Source organism: Balaenoptera acutorostrata, chromosome 1, assembly GCF_949987535.1.
Source record: "Balaenoptera acutorostrata chromosome 1, mBalAcu1.1, whole genome shotgun sequence".
Lineage (NCBI taxonomy): Eukaryota > Metazoa > Chordata > Mammalia > Artiodactyla > Balaenopteridae > Balaenoptera > Balaenoptera acutorostrata.
The window spans coordinates 152407598-152433056 of NC_080064.1; the positions used below are offsets into that span (position 1 = coordinate 152407598).

Sequence of the window (25459 nt, forward strand, 5' to 3'; positions counted from 1 at the left end):
ACTGAAGATGATAAGCTCTGGAGACCTAAATTCTTTACAGTTAAACAGTGACCCCTCAACTCTGTCTCATTGCCTACAAACTATATCCAAACACCAACAAATGGCCTAATGTGGCTTAGTAACTGGTCCCTATTTACCCCTCCACCTCTGTGATTGTGACAACACACACTTCATGGACAAGCCCCGTAAGCTACTTTTGGATCCTTATTGTTCTATTCTGTTTCCAACATGAGCTTGTAATGCTTTCCCTCACAACACTCATTTGGAAAAGCCTATTATTTCTTCAACCCACAACTTAAGCCCCTGGGGTTACATGCAGATTTTTCAAGGAGAATGAGAGCTGTCGGAGAACTAATTTCCAGATACTCAACTTCCATATATATATGTATTTCTAAAACTGACCTGTCTACAATGTCGAGGTCGAAGCTTTTCCCCCTCTTCATCACTACCTTTCTTTCACTTTTCAAGAAAGGCATTTCCATGACCCAATCTTATACCTTGCGTTGACTCAAGGTACAAAAACTCCTGGGACCCCATTGAGACAATTGGATAACTCCTTTAATAAAGGCATCATAAACACCCAAATCCATCTCTTTAAAACATAGACTTTCAATAAATTTTTATTTTGCTTAATTATTTATTGAAATTAGTAATCCACATTGTTTTGATCAACGACATACTACTAAAAATAGTAATGATAGGTCAACCCAGAAGAAACTTTTAACATTTAGACCTTTATGATCACAGAAAACATCAACTTAAACATATTTTTTACACAGAGAAATAAGATAGCGTAATCAATGAAATGACGTTTCAAGCTTAAAATCAAATCACATTAAGATAAATTCTGTAGGAGAAATAAAGTGGTAATAAGCTCAAGGGGAAAAAACAACTATGTAGAATATCTAGCAGTTAGAATTAGTTCATACTTTTTAAAAATGATTGATGTGATTATTAAATCACTACAGTATTTACAGTCTATTAGATACATTTTAAAGACTGATGTAGCAGTAGCATTTTTATTTAAAAAGATCATCACTCACAATATGGCCAGAGATGACATCCTTTGCATCTGTTTAAACTTATGATAAAAACTTTCAGATACCAATTTAAAAATACACAGAAGAGTAATCAGTTTCCATTTCAGAAAGATCATTGGCAGCAATGTGGAGGATAAACTGGAAAGAGGGAAACTAAGAGGCCATTTGGGAGACTTGTTACAGTTCAGACAAGAACGTATTATGGCCCAACCTAGGGAAATGGAATGGTAAGCATAGGACAGCTCCAAGATATGGTGAAGAGGCAAAATCAGTGGGGATACCGAGGAGGAAGGATTAGAGATTTTAAGGAGACTTCTCTGAATGCGTATCTTGAGGAAAATGGAGGAATTCTGATTGACTCTCAGGTTTCTGACTGTGAAGACCAGTTTAAAATAATGAGACCATTTCCTAAAATAGGTAATACAGCAGGTTTGGGGAAAAAGTGAGTTCGGTTTTGGGTATTTGAGTTTGAGATGCTTACAGGACTGACCATCTGGATGAAGATGCTCATACAACCCTTACAGGAATGGACGTAAAGTATAGGGAATGGAAGGTTGCAGGTAGTAGTAGAAAAAAACCCTGGTTACAGCTATGATCACCATGGGAGTAGGTAGAAATAGAAAAGGGGCCTAGGATGGAACACCCTCATGGAAGGGGAAAGAAGAAGATGGTCCTATAAAGTTCAGTGCATTATATATAACAATGAATGAACTTCACTGCCTAACACATAACAACGCATGAGTATTTGGGGGCTCAGGGTGGGCTGTCTCAAAACATGCCACAATGGCATATTGATTATTTTGCATTGAAGTTGCTTGAGAAGCAGCTGACACAAGAAGGAAACTCTGACCTCCCTGTCTCCCTGAAAAGCAGGAAATAAATCTCTTATGAAAGGTGCACTCCTTGCAACTGGAGGTAGAAGGACACCCTAATCCGTCAGAGATTGGGAATTCAGAGCCAAGAAGCCTGTGTAAACAAACCTTGTTACTTCTTTTATTTTACTACCTGAAGCCCAAACTCTGTTTAGATTCTTCACTTAGTAAGCATCCCAAACCTAAGTTTCTTTGTCCTTTTGGAATTTGTCAATTCCTCACAAGTACATTGGTTTTTTTTTTTTTTGTCTGAAAAGTATAAAAGCTGCCTTGCTTTGGCCATTTCTTAGTCCCATTTCTATGAGACCTCCATGTACATGAATTAAAATTTGTTTTTCTCTTGCTAATCTGTCTTGTGTCAATTTTATTATTAGTGCAGCCATAAATACTCAAGAGGGGTAGAGGGGAAAATTTACCCCTCCCTGATAAGTATTTGTGAATGAGAGAGAAAAGGGAAGTAGACAGACAGAATGTAGAATTAGGAGAAAATCTGTTACAAAAGAAAGGCTACACAGCTTGCTCCAAGTCACACAGATTCAGTAAGGAGTGGAGGTGGAATTAAACCTCAGGAAGTTTAACTCCAAAGACAGAGATCATAACTACCATGCTGTACTGACACTCATGACAGAGGATAGAGAAGTATCTTAAGCAAGGTCACAGGAGAGACAGAAAGAGAAGCATTTAGAGTATAATTTAAAGACTGTCTAAGAGGTAAGGATGGTAGGGTTTTAGATTGGAGGCAGGAAGTGGAGGAACTACTCCCCAGTCTCCTTCTCAATATCCTTCTCCTAGACCTATGCCTTAAATACAAAAAGTTCACTTCTCACATTATTTTCTTCCTGTTTTCCACATGGCTTCAAGCAGAAAGACCTAGTCCATCTTTAAATGAATGAGATTTCATTTGCAGCCAAGCTTTGTCTGGGTAGTAATTCCCTTATCAGAAACTTACCAGAAAGTTTCAGGTTGATGATACCCAAACCTAAGCTCAAAATTCTTATTGCCAATGTTTTAACCTAAGGAACTTCAAGAACTGGAGAGAATAAATCAGATATCTATGCACTAACATGGAAGTATTTCCAAGTTTTACCGTTAAGGAAACAAAACATTTTTATCCCATTTCTGTAAACAACAATACTTATTACCTCTGGCATTGAAGAACACTTGGAATAAAATACTTCAGTCTATTAATAATGGTCATTTCTGGGAAATGTGCTTATGGGCATTTTTCGCTCTATAACTACGAGTTTTTATGCCCATGTATTAATCAGGAGGAAAAAATTCTGACCATGCTAGAAGCAGATGTTCTGTCTTCTCTGCTTGACTGAGTTCCTTAACAGCGGGTCATAGTCACTGGTATATATAGCAAAGAGTAGGGCTTACTAAGGTTCCACAACAAATGAATGAATTAATCAATGAATACGAGTCCTGACGATCTCACATAGCTGTTGAGAAAACCACACATACTCCAATGAACGCGTTTTCCAGTTAATGTGCAAAACAGACATAGCCGTAATGGAGGCCAGTTAACTCAGCGTCCCTCCCTCCGTCAGCCTACACTACAATTGAAAAAATCCCGATTACGACTAAAAGTGTCTCGAGAGCACGAAAGTGCAGCTTTTTTCAGTACTCTTCGCTAACATGAACTCACTCTGGCTGTGGGAGAACTCGGCGGCTGGGAAACAGAACTGGAGTCGGCGTTGCTCCGAGGTGTTGTTCGGGGGGAGGTGAATCCCGCCGGCAACAGGCAGCGGTTAGGGCCGTTACTCACCATTTCTCGGGACGCCAAACTGGGGCTGGCGGAGTACCGAATTGAAGAGCATCTGGGCCGGAGGAAAACTTTCAACTGAGGGAGAAGCCGTGGAAATGCCCCCAGATTCAGCAGAAATCTTATGTGGCGTCCCTTAGAACACGACTAGTTATTGCCTCCAACTCCCGCCACCGTAAGCCCCGGCCACCAAACTCCCCGCCAAACTGACGTCACGCCCTCTGATTGGCTCCCGCCGCGGCGTCCGGGCGCGTCCGAGTCACTTCCCCCTTCGAATCCCCGCCTCCTTTTCTCCCAGCCGCGGGAACCTAGAGTTCCTGAGCTCCCTGAGCGCCTGCGCGGGGGGCCGCAGAGGCGCTGGCGAACGGCGGGGAGACCAGGGCGCATGCGTAACACGGCTTGACAGAGCGCGGAGGAAAAATCCGCGAGAAGGTGGTGGAGGAAGATGGCGGTGCTGGGGCAGAGTTTGCAATCTTTCTGAATAGGCTAGTCGAGTAACTATTCGGGTCATGGCGTCAAACTCAACTAAGTCTTTTCTGGCAGATGCCGGCTATGGCGAACAGGAGCTGGATGCTAACTCTGCCCTTATGGAATTAGACAAAGGTATTCGAAAGAGCGGGCTGAGCGGGTGAAACGCATGTGGGGGGAAGTGGCGCCCCCAGGCGGTGGTAGCCTCGGGAGAAGCCGGGAAGGCGCATGCGCCTATCCTCCCTGGGCGGGGGCGGGGGCGGGGGCTGGCGCTGGCGCCAGTGCTTTTGGTGAGTCCAGGGCTTTTGCCGCTTTGCGAGATTGCCAGGAAATTGCAGCGTTGCTAGATTGGCCTCGTACAGGTGAAAAAGTAGCGAGTGGGGCCGTTTTGACCACTTGAGGGCACAGTCTCCCGATTTTCCAAGCAGTTTCTAAAAATGATAAATTGAAATTGTGAAATTATTTTTCAGTATGTTAAGTTGAGACCAGGTCTTCACCAAGAGTGCTGAATAATAATCTTGTACCGACTTACAACGATTCATGTGATTTCTGTAACTCTTACCTGCCGGTTATTAGGCAGGTTAAAAATAGGGCCAAGACCATCCGAAAATCAGAGCCCCTGCTCATTCTCTGCAGACGGATTCCACGAGTTCTATTTCCTTACGGGAGTTGGAGTGGTGGGAGCTTGGTGTAGTAGTAGGAGCTTTGGATAGACTGAGTTGAATTCTCATATCGTTCATTTTATGATCATGGACAGGTCACCTAAGTTAACCTAACCTTGGTTTTTTTTTCTGTGCAAAGTGGGTAAAGTACCATTGAGCTAGCAAGATTGTTGTAAATATTGTGATATAATGGTACGCAGAAGAAGCCTTTATTAAATGCAAAAGAGATTTGCCTTCTTTCTTAGATATGGATGTGGGAGGCAAGGGCAAATACTTGTCAGTAAAGAACTCAAGTATTAAAATGAAACCTTTGTTTTCAGTGTACTTAAATGATTTTTATTGAATGGGGAACCATTTTGCCACCTGGTATACAGTTAAGTTTTAATTAACTACAACCAATGTGTAATATATTAAGAACTAGAGGTTAGAAGGATTTTTCTTAAAGTCCACTTTGAGCCACTTCTCAGCTCTCCGACTTGACACTATCTTATACTTTTTGGGGACTCTTTATTTTGTTTGTTTTTTAACCTGTAAACATTTACAGCGGGTTCATCTAGATAAGAGTTTCTCAGACTTTTTTAAAAAGCTTTTAACTCCTTTTGATCAACATAAAAATGCCACAGCACTCCAATGAGATATTCCTTTGGTTGAGTCACAGTATCTTTAGTGCAGGTCCATCAGCCAAGGAAATGATGTTGAGCTTTGATTTCTCAACAAATCTATGGGGACTTTTCCCCCCTAAAATATAAAGTCATAACATTAAATGTGTTTTTTATGCACTACATAATCTTTTCCTCCCCATTCTGATATTTCCTTCCTTATTACCCTCTTAAGAGTTGCAGGTCTGGATATCTAATATTCCTACTAATTCTGTAAAGACATTTTCTACCACTGTGGTCCAGGTGGACTCATCCCATAATGACAGTAGAGCAGTGGTGTGGAACAGAATTGGGATGGGACTTTGAAGAAGTGAGAAATCTAGAATTGTTTAATTCCGAAAAACTTGCAGTTGTAGTAAGAAAAAATATAACACAATTTTTCCTACTTAAAAATTGAAATAGGAATATTTCAGATCTGTAAGAAATACATAGGTGGCTATTGAGTGGTAAACCAGGTGTCTGTCCTAGATACTAAGTGATGGTGTTAGATCCTCCCAGCAGTGCCTTGGGTGAGTATTTTACAGGTAGAATCTGATGTGGGGTTACTTGAATGCATGGATACTACACAGATACTGAGGGACTGCTGTAGTGAGGGGGCAATTGTATCAACAATCCAGGGAAAAGAGAACAGTGGCTTGGGCCAGGGTGGTTACAGTGAGGCTGTGTGAAGTGCCGAGATTCTGTATATATTTTGAAGGTAGAGCCAACAAGAGTAGCTAATGAACTGGATGAGAATGTGAGAATTAAGTGGTCAGGAGAAACTCAGAGGTTTTTGGTCTGAGCTACTGGAAGTATGTATTGCCATTTACTGAGCGGATGAAAATCAGATCAGTTTGAGACTGTTAAATTTGAGAGGTCTCTTAGACATCCAGATGGAGATGTTGGGTAGGCAGTTAGATATACAGATGTGATACTTGAACTCCATTATAAAGAAATATCTGTAGCACTAGTGTCAAGAAATACACTTGGGAAATGCTGCCATTTATAACCTGTTATATGTTTATAACCATTGCACTTTGTTCTGAGCATTTTGAGCAAGCATGGCAGTAAGCAACTTGTTTCTGATCTCTCTAGGAATAAATGGATGCTCTTTTAAAGCTGACTTAACTCTGTTCATTTAGGATGTAGTTAGTAACACAGGAAAATCATCATTCATATAATAGCCATTAAGTCATTCAACAAATATTTACTGATCACCTACACTGTGTTAGGCACTCAGACTTGGGGCTATATTAGTGAACAAAACAGCTTTTAGAAGCTCACATGAGGCAGACAGGGCTAGATCAAATACAGCCTTGTTGGGACAAGAAGTTTGGATTTATGCAAAGTGCATTCATTGGGAAGACCTTGAAAGTCTTTAAGCAGAGGACTGACATGGATTGGTTTACATTTTTGAAGGTCACTTTAGCTCCTATGTAGAGGTCTTTTTGCCTTCCCTTTTTTTAAAGTTTTAAGCTGATAACCATGCTGCCTGAGCTGTGAAGACAGAGCAGAGTTAAGTGTCAAATCAAGTATAACTTATGTATATCTGACACATTTCATAATCAATCATTTCTATAATATAGGTATTACAAAGGACATATCTCCCATAAGTTACTCAGTGTAACTTTCCCTAATGTAACTTCTACACTGTCAGTCTGAAGATTTTTAAGTCAGCTGATGAGAAGTTGTCCCAGTGATTTAGGAAAACTTATGCAAGATCTCCTTCACTCTGGGTGAAAAGGAGAGTCTACCTTAAGTGACATCACTCAGCCTATCTGCTTTCTGTAAGGTTGGCCTTGGGGGCGGGGTGGGGGGGGTGCGTTGAGATCCAAGAGCAACCGGGAAGAGAGTGGTTTCCCTTTCTTGCACCTGGGCAATGAGAAAGGAGGAAATGTAGGGAGTGGAATTGCCGTCTGAGGTGTTGGTGAACTTAATGTTGCATGGAAAACTTGATGGTATGTTCAATGAAAAAGTTAATTATGAAATAGAAAATTGATGTAAATCAGGACAGCTATCTGTTTTCCCTTAGATGCTGTCACTTCACCTATGTTCCAAAACATCTGAATTCTCAGACTGTGGAAGAGACCACAGGTTGCTTTTACTCTGTCCATATTGGCACAGATGTAGTTGGTATTATGATAAACAAATATGAGGCCCTGTGAGTATCCCCATATCCCCTACTAAAGAGGGAGGTCTCTGCAGCCAAGTTTGTACCAAGTGACTAATTCCAGGCCGTAAGTGATTCAGAAGTGGACATGTGACCCACACTGAGTCAATTAAATTCTTTCTCTTGAGAATCTGTACTACCAGACCAAACTTAGTGTGGCAGTATTGAGAAGTGGACCTGTAAGATCATGTAGAATTAAGGTCAGACTCTTAACTCAAAGCCACATAAAAACCAGCATTATAAAGGACTGATTGTTAAAGCCTGGCTGGTGATCCCTTGATGGACTATGAACGGATCCAAAAATCCAAGGCCCTTCTTTAGTTCTTACTGAAATCCATAGACTCATTTTTACATATGGCTAAAAGCTATTATCTTGTAACTTACAAAGTAAGTTATTAAATATTCCTAAAAGTTGGTATTCATAAAAATAATTTGTTTATGATTCTAAATCAGTATTCTTTGTGCATATTGCACAATATTGTGTACATTCTCACCATGTATATTTACAGATTCTAAAGTTTGGGGGAAGGATGCTTTATTATTAATGCATCATCAGTTGAATTGACTATCCTATTAGTTGTTTTTATTCTTGCTTTTTAAATATAATTTACTGAGATGTTACCGTGATCAGTTTACTAAGCTGTGGGTTGTGAGATTGCCTTGGTGTAATGTGTGGTGCATACTTGTGTTTGTATTTCTCCCCTCCCCACCTCATTTTTAATAGACTTTAAGATGTTATGGTTTAAGATGTTAGGGTATTATGGTTCCATTTTGAATCATTCTCACCCTTTAGCTAAAGCAAATGTATACAACAAATTCTCCTAAAATGTAGTAGTGTGTATTGGCAGTGTTCTTTGTAGCGGATATTAGTCATATTGGTGGTCACTTAGCATCTTGTGAACATTCTATGCTTGAGGAATGGCTCACACCACAAACACTGTCTCATCAAGGTGGAAGCAAAAGCTCACTTTCCTAGTTTCCCTTTTAAGAGCGCAGGAGAGGATTCCCTGGCTGTCCAGTGGTTAGGACTCCATGCCCGCACTGCCGAGGGCCCAGGTTCAATCCCTGGTTGGGGAACTAAGATCCCCACAAGCGGTGCAGCCAAAAAAAAAAAAGCACAGGATGTGAACTAGGCTCTGCCAATCAGACAAACCTCCTCCAGGCTCTGTGATTTCGTTTAGAGATGCAAGAAGGCAGAGTTGAAGAGTACTTGCAGTTTCCCTGGCAGCAGCAGTGGCTGCAGTGTCCATAGTGTACAGTAGGAGCAGCAATGGCTACTGCATTCCAGCAATGGCTACTGCATTCCTAGATGATAGGAGAGCTAATTCTAGCATCTGGTGCTTCCCAGCAACAATAGCGTACCTCATCTAATCAGTTTGGCACTGTGGAGTTAGGTGTTCTTAGGAGTTTTGCCCTGAAACTGCTTGTTACTTTAATAAACACTCAATAAAAACTCATTTCCTGCCTAATCAGTCAGAGTTAGCTTCTGTTGCTCGCAGCTAAGAACTCTGACTGATACATGCTACCTAGAAATGTATGCTATTTTGAAAACTTGATTGATGTATCACAAATCCCAAGTTTACCATAATTTATTTCTCTTCAATTCCTTGGAATTTGTCATCCCTCAGAATTATACCACTCTGAAATCCCATTCAAATATCTCTTCTTTAATCTTAACCTCTGTCCTCTAGTTGCCTGCTAGAAATGCATTTTAGCATAATAATTAGGACCAGATTGCCAGGATTTGAATTCCGTCTCTGCCATTTATTAGCCGTTGTTTCTTAGGCAAGTCGCTTAACTATTCTTTACCTGTGTCCTCATCTTTAAAATGGGAATTATTGAATAATACCTAACTTCTGTGAGTACAGTGAGAGCTTAATACATGTAAAATGCTTACTAGAGTATCTGGCACAGAATAAGCACTTAATATGCATCATCATCATCATCATGATTAACTGCTATTTTAACCATTCTTTATTTTCATTCAGACCTCAGTATACTCACCTCTCTACTTCCCTTACCTCTCAGTCCCTTTGTGTTTTTACTTCTTTATCCAGCTTAGATTTTATGGTCCCTCATTTCATTAATTTCATTAAGTTTCTTACCAGTACTTTAAATTCTCATCCAAGGTTCTATTTTACTCATGTGTGCCCAAAGGCAGCCAAAAATTGCTGGAGAAAGTCATACAACTTTGTATGTGGCTGTTATCAGAAGTGACACAAACCCAAACTGGCCTTCAACACAGACCTGCAATACTACAATGTTTCTTTAGTCAGGATTCTCCCGCCTTCTTTAGTGACATTTCAGACCTTTAAATTTTCAAAAAACAAAAAACAAAAAATACCCCAGAAATCCTGGGTTTTATGTGAAATCTCATTTCATTTTTAAGATTTGACAATGAATTCAAAACCTTTGAAAATGTTGTATCATAATATTACTCTTGAGGGCCAGATTCAGCAGCCTACTAGTTTTCAGTCAAATAAGATTAAATGGCAGAGGATAGCTTGAGGATCTACTCGCCTACCTTCTCAAAACAGCTAAATAGATGCCTGGGCCCCCACTGCAGAGATTTGGTAGATTGGAGAGGAACCCTAGCCTAGACATTTTTGAAAAATTTCACAAATGTTTCTGATACAGAACCAGAGCTGATAAACCACTAGCATAGCAAAATGTTCTGCACATTTTAAGTGAGAAATACGTTTAGAATAATGAATTTCATTGCTGCCAAATGGATTTTGACTGAATAAGCAATTTATGGACAACTTATTTTAGTTCTTCCTAGTCTACCTGCATGTTGCAACTAAGTTGAGCACTGTTTAACTCCAGGCACTGAAAAGGAAGAGATCTCTGTTTCTTTGGTGAGAGAATAAAAAGGAAAATGTAGAAACAGCAATCACATCCTTCCACAGTGGGTCTTACGGTGGCATTCTTATGATCATTGGTCTTCTGATCAGGGTATTTTCCCTCAGATTTGTTGCAGCTAGCAACAGAAGTAAAGTGAATAACCTCTTAAACCCCTCTAAGAATAAGATCTGCTTGTGCTGAGCTGCTATTTTCAGGTGCTTGGCTTATACTGGAGTTGGAATTGGCCTAGAGCAAGCAAGCTGGGTACCATACTGCCCCAACCTAGGATTGTTGCTGCATCGCAGGCCTTAATGCACTTCTCTCTTCTCTCTTCTCTTGCACCCTAGCTTCTGACCTTCTGAGCCAGCCTAGCTTCTCATTTCCTCTCTCATAAAACTCATATCAGAAAATAAGCGAGACATTTACTATTCTTTAGCTCATGTACCCTGATGGCTCTGTTATAGGAATGAGGGTCTACTTTATCTTAAAGAAATAAAATTTGACCACACTAGAGAAATCAAAACCTTTCTTTGACCAGATGCAAAGTTATCTTTGGTACATTTTAAATCAGCATGTTTAAATAAATGATTTGGTCTGTGGTTCTGTTTTTAAAGGGAAGGTGAAGCGGATCATATTCTGTTGAGGAGACTCCCTGTACGTAGACCACTTCCTACTTTACCTTTTTCATCCCAACCAAGGTTAATTTATTACAAACAGAACTTTACTATCCTTTGTATCACTCAACTCTTGAGAGAGAGAAGAGAAGGAAACAAGTCCAATTACTGTGGGTTCTCCCAGCATTCCCTTCCCCCAGCACACGTACATAAACACACATCTCTTCCTTCTCTGTTCTCACACCTCCATCCTCGGACTTGCCTTTCTTTTTCTCCCCTTCCCTTGTGTCCTTCACTGCCCTATCTGTGTGTCCCTTGACCCCTTTTTCAAGGATACAGGAGCCATTGCCAGTAACCTACAGTGTCTCTGTTGGTACTGTGCATTTAGTGGGAAGAAGACTTCTAGAGCTTCTAGTGGCAGTTCTTGTGTGTATGGAAGTTGGTGGGTGAGGGGTGTAGGGAGAAGGGAGCAGACAAAGAAGGGATATGTTCTAAATATCTCAATTAGAAATTAGAGTTAATTTTTTTAAAAATTTTATTTATTTATTTATGGCTGTGTTGGGTCTTTGTTTCTGTGCGAGGGCTTTTTATTTATGGCTGTGTTGGGTCTTCGTTTCTGTGCGAGGGCTTTCTCTAGTTGCGGCAAGTGGGGACCACTCTTCATCGCGGTGCATGGGCCTCTCACTATCACGGTCTCTCTTGTTGCGGAGCACAGGCTCCAGACGCACAGGCTCAGCAGTTGTGGCTCACGGGCCCAGTTGCTCCGCGGCATGTGGGATCTTCCCAGACCAGGGCTTGAACCCGTGTCCCCTGCATTGGCAGGCAGACTCTCAACCACTGCGCCACCAGGGAAGCCCTAGAGTTAATTTTGAATTAATTTTCCCAGAGGAACTTTTATTATAAGCGATTAGATTATGGAGTACTATGAGTACTGATAGTGCTGTTTTTTTTCCTATGAGGAAATATTTTCCAAGTACCAAATAACTAACATGAGTGCACCTATAGAACTTAACTCATTAGTAAGTTGTAGAAATTGCATGTGCAGATTTACTTTGTGGTTGTCTTATGTATTGGAACAAAGTGGCAACCAGTAAAGAGCCCTCTGTCAACTGGGGGAAAACCGCACAATGTAAGAGCTGTGAGTTGAGTTTTATTCAGCGTCTCACTGAGGACTATAGCCCTGGAGACAGCCTTCCAGATAGCTCTGAGGAACTGCTCCAAAGAGGTAGATGGAGAGGTCAGTATACATGTGATTTTGGCTAAGGAGTATGTGCAATCCAGCATATGTCTCGGTAGAAGGTTGCTGCTAGTCTAAGGAACAGGTATCTCAGTTAATGATTTTAGTGCTTTTCTAAGTGTGGGAAGATGCAAGAATCTGGGTTCATAAAAATTTTTTTTTCCTGAAATATAACTATCTAAGGGCCTGTTTTGCCTGTTTTCCCTAAAGCACAGGGTGCCTCATCTTGTTCTTTCTCCTAAATTCCTTTCAGGGTGTGCTGTAGGTCAGCGACTTAATCTTTGTAGAACTGAATGGCAAGCGACATTCCTTGTTTTACACCTCAGACATTTCCTTTGTCATTTTTTAACAGTGAACAAACTTTACTGAACAGAGATGTTCTAGGGCGCTTATTCTTGTGCAGATATAATCAGCATTTTGTAAATGGCAAAATACGAAAAGAAAAATATTTGGAGGTGATACTATTAATTCCATATCAAGATACTCATTCTTAATGAATTTTTTAAAGGATTGAACATTAACTCCTTTTATTTGTTGGATTTAAAAACAAATCAGATTCATTGAGGGAATTCCCTGACGGTCCAGTGCGCTTTCACTGCCGTGGGCCCAGGTTCAACCCCTGTTCGGGGAACTAAGATTGCACAAGCTGTGTGTGGCGTGGGGGAAAAAAAAAATCAGATTTCATTGAGGTATAATTTGTATGTAATAAAATCCACCAAATGTATGCAGTCATGAAACCACTACCTAGAACAATTCTTTCACCCCCAGAACTTGCCCTGTGCCCCTTTGTGGTCAGTTCTCTTTCTTTAGCCTCTGGCAACCACGTTCTGCTTTCTATTCCCATAGTTTTGCCTTTTCCAGAATGTCATATACAGTAGTCTTTTGGGACTGACTTCTTTCACTTAGCATAATGATTTTGAGATCCACCCATGTTGTTGTATCAGTAATCGGTTTCTTTTTATTGCTGCGTATGAGTCCATTGTATGGACCACAGTTTGTTTATTCATTCACCAGTTGATAGACTGGGTTGGGTTGTTTCCAGTTTGGGGCTATTACGAATTAAGCTGCTGTGAACATTTGCATACAGATCTTTGTATGGACAGATATTTTCAATTCACTTAGGTAAATATTTGGAAGTAAGATTGCTGAGTGTATAATAAGTGTATATTTATCTTTATAAGAAATGACCAAACTGTTTTCCAAAGAACTGTATAGTTTTGCATTCCCACCAGCAACGTATGAGAGTTTTAGTTGCTCCATATCCTCTTAGCACTTGGTATTGTTGGTCTTTTCTGCCATTCTAGTGGATGTGTAGTGGTGTCTTACTGTGATTTTTAATTTACATTTCACGGATGACTAACAATGATGAGCGTCTGTTCATGTGCTTATGTTTGCCATCCTTATTTCCCCTTTAGTGAAATTTCTCTTCAAATCTTGCCCATTTTAAAAAATTAAGTTTTCTTTTTATTGAGATATAAGAACTATGGATGAAGTCCTTTATCAGATACATGTTCTATAAATATTTTCTTCCAGTATGTGGCTTGTTTTTTTATTCTCTTAACAGTATATTTTGAAGAGAAGTTTTTTGTTTTAATAAATTTATTTATTTATTTATTTTTGGCTGCGTTGGGTCTTCGTTGCTGCGCACGGGCTTTCTCTAGTTGCAGCAAGTGGGGGCTACTGTTCATTGTGGTGCGCGGGCTTCTCATTGCAGTGGCTTCTCTTGTGGAGCATGGGCTCTAGGTACGCAGGCTGTAGTAGTTGTGGCACCCGGGCCCAGTAGTTGTGGTTTGCGGGCTCTAGAGCTCAGGCTCAGTAGTTGTGACGCATGGGCTTAGTTGCTCTGCAGCATGTGGGATTTTCACGGACCAGGGCTCGAACCCGTGTCCCCTGCATTGACAGGCGGATTCTTAACCACTGTGCCACTAGGGCCACCAGGGAAGCCGAAGAGCAGAAGTTTTTAATTTTGATAGAGTTTAACTTATCACTTTTTAATTTTATGATGTTTTTAATCTAAAAACTCCACATTTTTTGTTTTATCTAAGAATTATTTGCTTAACCTAAGCTTATAAAGATTTCCTCTGTATTTTCTTCTATATAATTTATAGTTTTAGCTCTTACATTTAGGTCTATGGTTCATTTTGAGTTAATTTTTGTATATGGTGCAAATTAAGGATTGAGTTTCTTGTTTTCTTTTCTTTTTTTAAATTTCCCTTCTGATTTCTTCTTTCACTTCTTTCAGTGATTCATCTTATTGACTATTTATAAGTGTGTTGCTTAATTTCCAAATATTTGGGAATTTTTAGATATTTTTCTCTTACTGATTTTTAATTTAATTCCATTATGGTCAGAAAACATACATAGTATGATTTCAGTCCTTTTAAATTTGTTGAGGTTTACTTATGGCCCCAAATATTTTATCAACTCAATCTTTTTTAAAAAATAGTTTCTTTTTCATTATTCTATATCTAAAAGTGACACTTTACCAAATTACTATTTCATATGCTATTTTTATTTTTGAAAAGGTAATGAGTTACAATTGTACTTTACTTAATTGTTAAGAATGATTATTACTTTACTGTGTAAATAATTTTACTCTGTAATACTGTGTTGATATTTGCTATTTTTGCCTTATTGTAGCCACAAATTTGTAATCTGTTCTTCCCTTTTTATGCTCTTCATAGGTCTAAGATCTGGCAAACTTGGTGAACAGTGTGAAGCAGTTGTCCGCTTTCCCAGGCTCTTTCAGAAGTATCCATTCCCCATTCTCATCAATTCTGCTTTCCTAAAGTTAGCTGATGTTTTCAGAGTTGGGTAAGTCTTTTTAAGGCCTTGGTGTCCTAAAGCACATTGTTCATATTTCTTTGTTTTATATTGTGGTCTGTATTCTTTTTGCCTTTTAGGACTTCCACATGGTTCATTACCATTTTAATGGATGCACGTGGCAATTTGCAACAAATTTTGGTGTGAAATTTAATGGCATTTTAAGCAAAAGTGAAGGATATAAGTCAGAGAGTACTTATTTCTTTGGGGACAGGATAATTCAAAATTAAGACAACCTTAATATATTATTGTATATTTTGGAAATATCTGTGGCTTTGTGCAGATAGTTTGGAGAAGTTTCTGATTTAACATTTTATTTTATAACATGAGATTACATGTTACATGAGATTATGGGTCACTGTGAAGTGCCTGAAACATGTAAGCAAGCACTGAATATACACCTACTTTTTTCTCTCTGCCATTCCCTCTCCCACTTCTTTCCACCCTTCTCCATGCATTCATGTGCTTATACACACACCAAATCAGACTTGGAGAAATGATGTTGTAGAATTAGCTTGAGAGGAAGATGACCATCTCCTTGATTATAATATGACTGAGGAGATTGAGTTTGGGTCCAGGGCTTCTCTTTATGTTACTACTGTTTTGGTGCCTTGTAGCAGGACTGCAGGCTTTGCTAACTGCTTATGCTTAGTACGCATCTCATGTACAGTTGGCCCTCTGCAACTAAACATTCTGCATCCATGGGGTCTACCAACCATGGGTCAAAAATATTTGGAAAAAAAATTCCAGAAAGTTCCAAAAAGCAAAACTTGAGTTTGCCACACATTGGCAACTATTTACATTGTATTTACATTTATTTATATAGCATTTATATTGTATTAGGTATTGTAAATAATCTAGAGATGATTTGAAAGTGTGTGGGAGGATGTGCAAATACTATGCCATTTTGTATAAGGGATTCGAGTCTCCAAGGGTTTTGGTATGGCAGGGGGTGGTCTGGAACCAGTCCCCCTCCCCACCATGGATATCACAGGATGACTGTACAGACTTTTAACTCTTTCAGTGGTAAGACAGAGAATATTAAGATTGAAAAACATTGGCCTATTGCTAAAATTTATTAATATCATTAGTGTTGCTTTGATTCCTAATTAAATATTACTTTATAAAGTGATCTAATTTATTTTATCTGTGGTTTTTCATAGAAACAATTTCCTGAGGCTATGTGTTCTTAAAGTTACTCAACAAAGTGAGAAGCATTTGGAGAAGATTCTAAATGTGGATGAATTTGTGAAGAGGATTTTCTCTGTGATTCATAGTAATGATCCTGTAGCAAGAGCCATCACACTCCGGTATACTGTTATGCTAATGAGTCACCACAAGATTGTTTGAGTTGTGATTATATATCCCCAAAAGGCAATATATTTACTTTTATCATTTTGAATATTAAGAATTTATTTTTATGTTTTCTACTAACAGTCAATGAGAAAATATGGTAACCATCCTAATCTGTAAATGCCTTGCAGCTAACCATCTATGATACTGTTTCGGTAACTTATGTTTGAAATATTTCTCTTTGCGGGTGGATGTTCTGATCTGATAGCTCTAAGGTGAATGTGGCTTAGCCTCAGCTTATTTTGAACTTTTACCTTCCTGACCTTGTTCTACTGTTTCATGTCAGTTTTCTGTATTCATCCTTGGTTATGTGCTTGTTTTTGTATATGATAATTTATATCTGGACTCCTTGGAGAATGCCAGATATAACCATCTTAGTTTCTTCAGCCTTTCCTTTTCTTTCTTGGCATTAAGCAAAATTTTTTTTTAAGTTTTGTTAGAATTTCATTTTGTAAGCCTTATATCCAGCTTGAACCAATATCCTCATTTTAGGTCTATCATCTGTGAAATTATATGCATAATTTTTGGATTGTTTGAAACTCACTTTCCTAAACTCTTCCTTCCTCAGTTCTGATATGAGCCCCAGGGGGCATTCTCCTCTCTTCTCTTGATATTGAGGAGAGGTTTGAAAATCATGATACAAGTAATCACTGATGTTGAAAAAAAGACTGGGAAGTCTTACTTTTTACTTTGCGGATCTGCTTAATAACAAAAGTATTGAACTCTTAATGCTTTGCTAAAATGGACTTCTTCATACAACATTGGAAAATTGATATTTTGATGCTTTAATAATTTAAAAGTTTCTTTTTCTGGGCTCTCTTTGGTACTTGGCATGTACTTCAAGGTGATTTTTAAAAGTTTTGCTTGTGTTAAATAAGCCATGTTAGTTTTTCTGACATATTGAAGAATGGAAAAGTGTTTAGAATTTGAGTGACTGCTTGATTTCTAAAATTGATACTTTATTAACCTAAGATTTATGGAATGACCTGTAAACTTTAGTTTTGGTAATTTAGCTTTGCCTGTTTCTTCCTTTTCTGACCTTGAGCTTATTGTATTTCCATTCTTCTTGGGTTTCTCTGTTTGTGCAGGATGTTGGGAAGTCTGGCATCAATAATTCCTGAGAGGAAGAATGCTCATCATAGTATTCGTCAGAGTCTGGATTCACATGATAACGTAGAAGTTGAAGCTGCTGTTTTTGCTGCTGCTAACTTCTCTGCACAATCAAAGTAAGCATAGGCCTTTTATAATTTGGCTTCCCAGGAAGAGGTTTTGAAGGAATAACTCATCTGTGTATGTAAAACACTAAGGGATACAGAAAAATGTAAATGGCAAGGTGTATTTTCCAAGAGGGTTTCCGTCATGTTGGGAAAACAGGACTTAAATCCATAAAACAGAAAAGTTAAGTACAGATGTTGGCATTAACTGTAAATGAAATTAGAGTTTCCAGAAGGACAGGATCAGCATGGGATTAGAGTAGTTGGGGAAGGCTTCATTAGGGAGCAGAAGCTTTGTCTACTGAACAGCCTTCCCCAGACATACAGTCCTAATACTAAATTGCTGCTTTCTTACTGTCTTCTCAAGTTTAGGTTTTTGGCAGTAGAACTGTGCACAGTTTGACAGAGACAGTAACTTGAGTTGAAACCAATTTTAATTTATTTGGGATGTCATAGTCTACTGTCTTACAAAACAGTATATCTATGTGTGTGTGTGTGTATATATATATATATATTTTTTTTTTTTGGATGAAATGTTGACCATAGATTTATTACGGTGTTTGACTTGCTTGATTATCCTCTCTAAAAAATATATATTATTCCCTTTAGTGACTGATGGGGAAGTAGCATTGCTTTCTGGAGGACATTTTGGTAATATGTATTTTGCTTCAAACATGTACATTCCTTTGACCTAGAAAATCCACTTAGAACTTATCCTAAGGAGTCAGCAATGTGTACTGATATTTACTTACAAGGATGCTAGTTATAGGGTTATAGTAACCAAAAAAATTAGTAACAATTTAAATTCCAACCAGTGTGCTAATAAGATAGATATGACTGTACAACAAAATACTATATCAGCTTTTGTAATGAATATATTTTAGAAATATATTTGGAAATAAGTTACATAATAGGTTATATGATATTATAGATTTATTTAAAAAACAAGTATTTATATTTATGGCATAGAGAAAAGACTAGAAGGATATATATCGAAATATTGTCTCTGGTTGGTAAGATGGTTATCTTATTTTTGTTTTCTTTTTTACGAATTTTCGTATATCCTGCTAGGAGCAAGTTTTGGTTTTATAATCAGACGACTAATGAATTTTTTTCAATAAAAAGTAGCATTTACATTAAGGGCCTCTGCTAAATTTGGATAAGACTTGAAAGAGTTAATCACCAACAGTCTTCCTTTATATTTTATTAATACATACACATTCATCTCTTCAGCTGCTCTTATGAAGCCTTCAGAATTCCAGGATTACTCATTGGGAAAGGAGATTAGAGAATAGAAAGCATATAGTTTTTAATTCACTGATCGAAAGTAGTAGGTGTGGCAATAATTGAGGAAGAGAAATTTCTGAGTAAAGACAGTTCCTATTTGTGCTTTTGAAAGTTGGCATTTTTTTCTTATTGAATTGATGACCAGTAAACATTTAATAGTTTATGTAGAAGCAGTTTTTCACATACAAGGCTTCAATATGGTATACTTGTGATTTGTGATGTTTAAAAATACCAAATTAGTGCAATAGGAAAGTCTGAAGGACCTATCTAGATGTATCAGAGTGTGAATAAGGAAATACGTCTTTTTCAGATTAGCATTTACCTCTTTCCCCAGAAATGATGACCTGGCTTGAGATCAAATATCTCAACCAATACTGATGGATTTTTATGTTAGTATCTCCATCAATTTTGGATCTTAAGCAAATTAGAGAAACTGGCCAAAAAAGACCTTAAGAATTTATTTAATCCTGTTTCCACCTGTCTGCTACCACAACCACATGTGACTTGTTCTGAAAAAGGTTATAATTTTTAAGAGCTAGTCCCAGAGCAGGAGTTGCAAACCCAAATGTCTTCAGGGACCAGGGAGGCGTTGTCAATGAGAGAGGTGACTTCACGTGGTGACTGTGGTGAACTGAAGGGTGCACTCACCATCTAAAAGGAGTAGCCCCTTGGTACCAGTAGATGGTAACAGTGCAGGAGTGTATGACCAATGGTGTGACATCGGAATTTGGGGGTGGGGGGTGGGGGGAAGAAGCTGGAGAATCGGATTATTCTGTTTATTTCACCATACGAGACTATATATTCTTAACATATTCTTAATGCTGACATTAAGAATTTAAAAAAATATTATTAGACCAATAAAAAAAAAAGAAAAGAAAGAAAACTGCAGGTTTCTAACTTGCAGTTTATTGACCATAGAAGAGTGTAACAGACTTAAACTTTGAGTTGTTATAGAAGTTATTATATAGTTAGTGGGACTTCCCTGGTGGTGCAGTGGTTGGGAGACCACCTGCCACTGCAGGGGACACAGGTTCAAGCCCTGGTCTGGGAAGATCCCACATGCCGCGGAGCAACTGAGTCCATGCACCACAACTACTGAGCCTGCGCTCTAGAGCCCGCGAGCCACAACTACTGAGTCCGCGCACCACGACTACTGAATCCCACGCGCCTAGAGCCTGTGCTCCACAGCAAGAGAAGCTACCGCAGTGAGAAGCCCGCGCACTGCAACAAAGAGTGGACCCCGCTCGCCGCAACTAGAGAAAGCCCGAGCACAGCAGCAAAGACCCAACACAGCCAAAAATTAAAAAAAAAAAAAGATACTATTTTTTAAAAAGTTATTATATAGTTAGTGAAGAAATACTTAGTGAATATCCATCATGTCCAGACTCTATTCCAAGCACCAGGAATACAGAAGTGGAAAAGATGAATGACCTGTTGTGATGTAAACACAAAATAGTTTCAGCTGCTCATTAATGTTATGGAAAAATAGAACAGTTTTGTCATTGTGATGATGACCTGAGTGAGCTGCTTAGGTAGAGTGATCAGGGAAGGCCTCACTGAGGAGGTGACATTTGAGCTGATACTGGGTGCTGAAGAAGAGGCAGCAATCTAGTGGAAGGATATTCCAAGCAGAAGGAATAACAAGTACAACAAGAGCACTCTGAAATGTGAACAGGTCATCTATACATAGCTAATACACCTTTTGCCTTATACCTGAAAGACATTTACAACTTACTTTTTCTTATCAAATGTGAGGCTGATACCAGAGCAGTAGTTTTGAAACTATTTGGTATCAGAATCCCTTTACACTCTTCAAACATTATTGAAGTCCTCGAAGAGCTTTTTTTGTTTATGTGGATTATATCAACTGATAGTTACTGTATTAGAATGAAAATGCCTAAATTTTAAAAATATTTATTAGTTCATTTAAAAAGTAACAAATTCTTAATATGTTAACATAAAAATATCTTTATGAAAATAATTATTTTCGAAAACAGAAATCAAGTTTGTGGGAAGAATGGCCTTGTTTTACATTTTTACAAATCTCTTTAATGTCTGGCTGGATTCTCATATCTGATTCTGTGTTCACTGTTTCTGTTGCAATGTTATTTTGGTTAAAATATGTGAAAAAAAATCCAGCCTCACACAGATATATAGTTGGAAAAGAGAGGAGTGTTTTTAAAGGCTTTATAGGTAATTATGGATGTTTTTCTTTGATACTGTACCAAAACTAGAAAAGTGTTGGTTCTTAAAGGTTGATTGCCCTGTGAACTCTAAAACCACCAGTGAATATGTACTGTTATATTGAAAGTCATTAGCCTCTCTTACCCGTGTATGGTTTTATAACTTAGATATTGGTCTTCTGGAAAATATTGGTTCACTGTGTTATGCAGGTCTTCCAAATGTTGACCTTTTTCATTGTAAAATATCAAAGGATCACATTTGTTGCTATCACCACTGATCTCATCAGGAAGGTCTTTAAATATTAAGCTGTCAAGCTCATGGTGACAGATATAAGTTTTCTGAAATGCTAATTTTTGCTTAGAAGCTAAGATTGGCAAAAAATTTTCCCAGTTACTTTCATGAAAGTTACAAGCTTACTTTATTCATCTTTTTAGAAAATACCTGCAAATAGCCAACTCTGAATAATTATGGAATTTCATGAAAAAAAATGGGTAGCTCATCTCGAAACTCAAATGACTGCATGGTACTTTTCCTGCAGACAACCACTGTGTACTTGATGTGTGCTTTCCATTTTGTCAGAGAATATTAAATAATATCTTAATGGCAGAAAATGTTTTATATAGACATCTGAACTGCAGAGGGGAAATATTCCATGCCCTGTGTATCATTTATCATGACTAAAAGAGCCAAGTTAGATCATATTATCTGTATCATATTTCCTTACATATTATATAATGTTTTGTCCCAAACATTCATGTTATTAATAACTTTTGCAACACTCAGTGATATTTCAATTGCAACAGACTCAAAAGCAACACCTTGGAAAATACTTTACATGTATATAATATTTTTAAAATGCCTACTTTATTTTTAATTTTTATTTTATTTTATTTTTTTTTAAACAATTTTTTTTTTACTAGCAGCCTTTTATTTATTTATTTATTTTAAATTTATTTTATTTATTTATTTATTTATTTATTTATTTTTGGCTGTGCTGGGTCTTCGGTTCGTGCGAGGGCTTTCTCTAGTTGCGGCAAGTGGGGGCCACTCTTCATCGCGGTGCGCGGGCCTTTCACTATCGCGGCCCCTCCCGTTGCGGGGCACAGGCTCCAGACGCGCAGGCTCAGCAGCTGTGGCTCACGGGCCCAGCTGCTCCGCGGCATGTGGGATCTTCCCAGACCAGGGCTCGAACCCGTGTCTCCTGCATTAGCAGGCAGATTCTCAACCACTGCGCCACCAGGGAAGCCCTTTTATTTTATTTTTTTAATTGAAGTATAGTTCGTTTACAATGTTGTGTTACTTTTAGGTGTACAGCAAAGTGATTCAATTATGCATATATATATATCTATTTTTCAGATTCTTTTCCCATATAGGTTATTACAAAATATTGAGTATAGTTCCCTGTGCTATACAGTAGGTCCTATTTGTTATCTATTTTATGTATAGTAGTGTGTATATGTTAATCCCAAACTCCTCTAATTTATCCCTCCTCCCCCTCCCCCTTGGTAAGCACAAGTCTATTTTCCATGTCTGTGGGTCTATTTCTGTTTTGTATATAAGTTCATCTGTATCATTTTTTTTGATTCCACATATAAGCTATATCATATTTGTCTTTTTCAGTCTGGCTTACTTCACTTAGTATGACAATCTAGGTCCATCCATGTTGCTGCAAATAGCATTTTTCATTCTTTTTTATGGCTGAGTAATGTTCCACTGTATATGTATACCACATCTTCTTTATCTGTTCATCTGTTGATGGACATTTAGGTTGTTTCCATGTCTTGGCTATTGTAAATAGTGCTGCAGTGAACATTGGGGTGCATGTATCTTTTAAAATTATGGTTTTCTCTGGGTATATGCCCAGTAGTGGGATTGCAGGATCATATGGTAGCCCTAATTTTAGTTTTTTAAGGAGCCTCCATACTGTTCTCCCTAGTAGCTGCACCAATCTACCTTCCCACCAGCAATGTAGGAGGGTTCCCTTTTCTCCACACCCTCTCCAGCATTTATTATTTGTAGACTTTTTGATGATGGCCATTCTGACTGGTGTAAGGTGATACCTCATTGTAGTTCTGATTTGTGCTTCTCTAGTAATTAGCGATGTTGAGCATTGTTTCATGTGCCTTTTGGCCATCTGTATGTCTTCTTTCTTCTTTGGAGAAATTTCTGTTCAGATCTTCTGCCCATTTTTTGATTGGGTTGTTTGTTTCTTTGATATTGAGCTGTATGAGCTGTTTGTGTATTTTGGAGATTAATCCTTTGTTGCATCGTTTGCAAATAAATATTTTCTCCCATTCTGTAGGTTGTCTTTTCGCTTTGCATATGGTTTCCTCTGCTGTGCAAAAGCTTTTAAGTTTCATTAGGTCCCATTTGTTTATTTTTGTTTTTATTTCCATTACTCTAGGAGATGGATCCAAAAAGATTTATGTCAAAGAGTATTCTGCCTGTTTTCCTCTGGGAGTTTTATAGTATCCAGTCTTACATTTAGGTCTTTAATCTAAAAAATGGCCACTTTTAAATAATTTGGCTCTTAGTAAGATTCTATCCATATTTCCTACTGCGTTTCTACTACTTCATACTTACTCTGTTTTTCTAAAATTCAGAATATTTGGTATATATTTTATTGTTTACGTAAGTGATCGCTTGTGTGTTGAAAGCTTCTGTTAGTTAAAAGTGTGTCCTGGGCTTCCCTGGTGGCGCAGTGGTTGAGAATCCTGCCTGCCAATGCAGGGGACACGGGTTCGAGCCCTGGTCTGGGAAGATCCCACATGCCGCGGAGCAAATGGGCCCGTGAGCCACAATTACTGAGCCTGCACGTCTGGAGCCTGTGCTCCGCAACAAGAGAGGCCGCTACAGTGAGAGGCCCGTGCACCATGATGAAGAGTGGCCCCCACTTGCCACAACTAGAGAAAGCCCTCGCACAGAAACGAAGACCCAACACAGCCATAAATGAATGAATAAATAAATGAATAAATAAAAATTAAAAAAAAAAAAGTGTGTCCTAAAACATTGTAGACTGAGATAGTGACCTTGAGTCTTTCGGTGTCATTTAGTAATGCAAATTGCAACAATGCTCATAAATCAGAGCATCTTTCCTTGAAAATCATGTGGGAACAGTGTTGGCATAAGCCCACTGCTGTTTGGAGTTTTGGTTTCAGTTGCACTTCTTACCCCACCTGGCACCTGACCTTAGTAATATTAGTTTCGATTTGGAGGATTACATTTCTCCTGTGCTTACTGTGTTCTGTTTCTTTTAAGTCCTCAGAAAACTGAAGCAAATTTAACTGGTTTTAAAGATTTTGCTGTTTTTTCTTTCCAAAGGGATTTTGCTGTAGGAATCTGTAACAAAATCAGTGAAATGATTCAAGGTATGTATGCTTCATTTGGTATTACGAAGTAACTTAATGGGATTTATATTAATAATAGCTGCTAACATTTATTAAGTACTTACTGTGTGCTAGTCACTATTCATTCATTTATTCATTCAAATAATGTTTATTAAGTGTCTTCTAAATGCCAGAACTTTCTAGGTGCTTAGGATACAGTAGTACACAAAACAAAGCCCTTGCCCTCATGTAACCTACATTCTAATGGTGGAAGGGTTGGTGGTAGCAACAGATAAGTAAATTTATGACATATCAGGTGCTGTGGAGAACAAGTGCGGTAAGGAGGATAGAGAGTTCCCAGAGCAGATGGCAGGATAGAAGGGGGAAAGTTTCTGTTTTATATATGTTGATCAAGGAAGACTTCTGATAAAGTGATATTTGAGTGAGAAATGCAGATATTTAGGGGGAAAACGTTCTGACCTGGGGGAGAGCTGTGCTGTTAGGAGCTCTGGAACTCTCTTCACTCTGCTAACGTCCCTCCAGTATCTTCCAGTTGCAACGAAACTCAAATCCAAATTCCTTACTGTAGCCTACAAAGCCTTAGTATTCTAATCTCATCTTCCATACTGTGCTTCACATGTATTACCCCATTTACCCTCATAATATTCATAAAAGGAAGCTGTGGGGTTACAGCATTGCACAGCTCTAGAGAACACAACTTTCTTTGTGTATTTCTAGGTGGCATTTCTTTGCATCGCGCACTTTGGCGGACTTGGATAGGTAATACGACTCCCTCTGTTTTATGGAAAAGGGAATGGAGTCACAGTAAAATCACTTAACTGAAGACCAAGATACAGTGGTTGAGCTTTGGCCTGTTTCCGTTTATTCCTTTGTCTTTTTTCCCCTGCTGCCAGAAAAGGGCTGTCCTGCAGAAAGCGATCATTAGAAGGAAGCATCACTCA

General features: G+C 38.5%; 2 protein-coding genes across 5 annotated transcripts in view; one reads left to right on the forward strand and one right to left on the reverse strand.

Annotated features, from left to right (window-relative positions):
- Positions 1-3866, reverse strand: part of DTL (denticleless E3 ubiquitin protein ligase homolog) — a 37231-nt gene extending 33365 nt beyond the window's left edge. The window contains exon 1 of one of the 3 annotated variants that reach the window (XM_007184981.2): positions 3681-3866. In XM_007184981.2, coding sequence (XP_007185043.1) covers positions 3681-3732 — 52 coding nt within the window. In that variant the 5' untranslated portion in view covers positions 3733-3866. Of the gene's footprint in view, positions 1-3560 lie in introns of all 3 variants that reach the window. The other 2 variants (XM_057533825.1, XM_057533832.1) reach the window with 2 other exon arrangements.
- A 189-nt stretch (positions 3867-4055) lies between these two features.
- INTS7 (integrator complex subunit 7) overlaps positions 4056-25459 on the forward strand; it is a 90606-nt gene continuing 69202 nt past the window's right edge. Inside the window, exons 1-5 of one of the 2 annotated variants that reach the window (XM_057526109.1) lie at positions 4056-4280; positions 14995-15124; positions 16297-16443; positions 17575-17712; positions 24493-24539. In XM_057526109.1, the coding sequence (XP_057382092.1) occupies positions 4187-4280; positions 14995-15124; positions 16297-16443; positions 17575-17712; positions 24493-24539 (556 nt within the window). In that variant the 5' untranslated portion in view covers positions 4056-4186. Of the gene's footprint in view, positions 4281-14994; positions 15125-16296; positions 16508-17574; positions 17713-24492; positions 24540-25459 lie in introns of those variants that run through there. The other variant, XM_057526120.1, reaches the window with a different exon arrangement.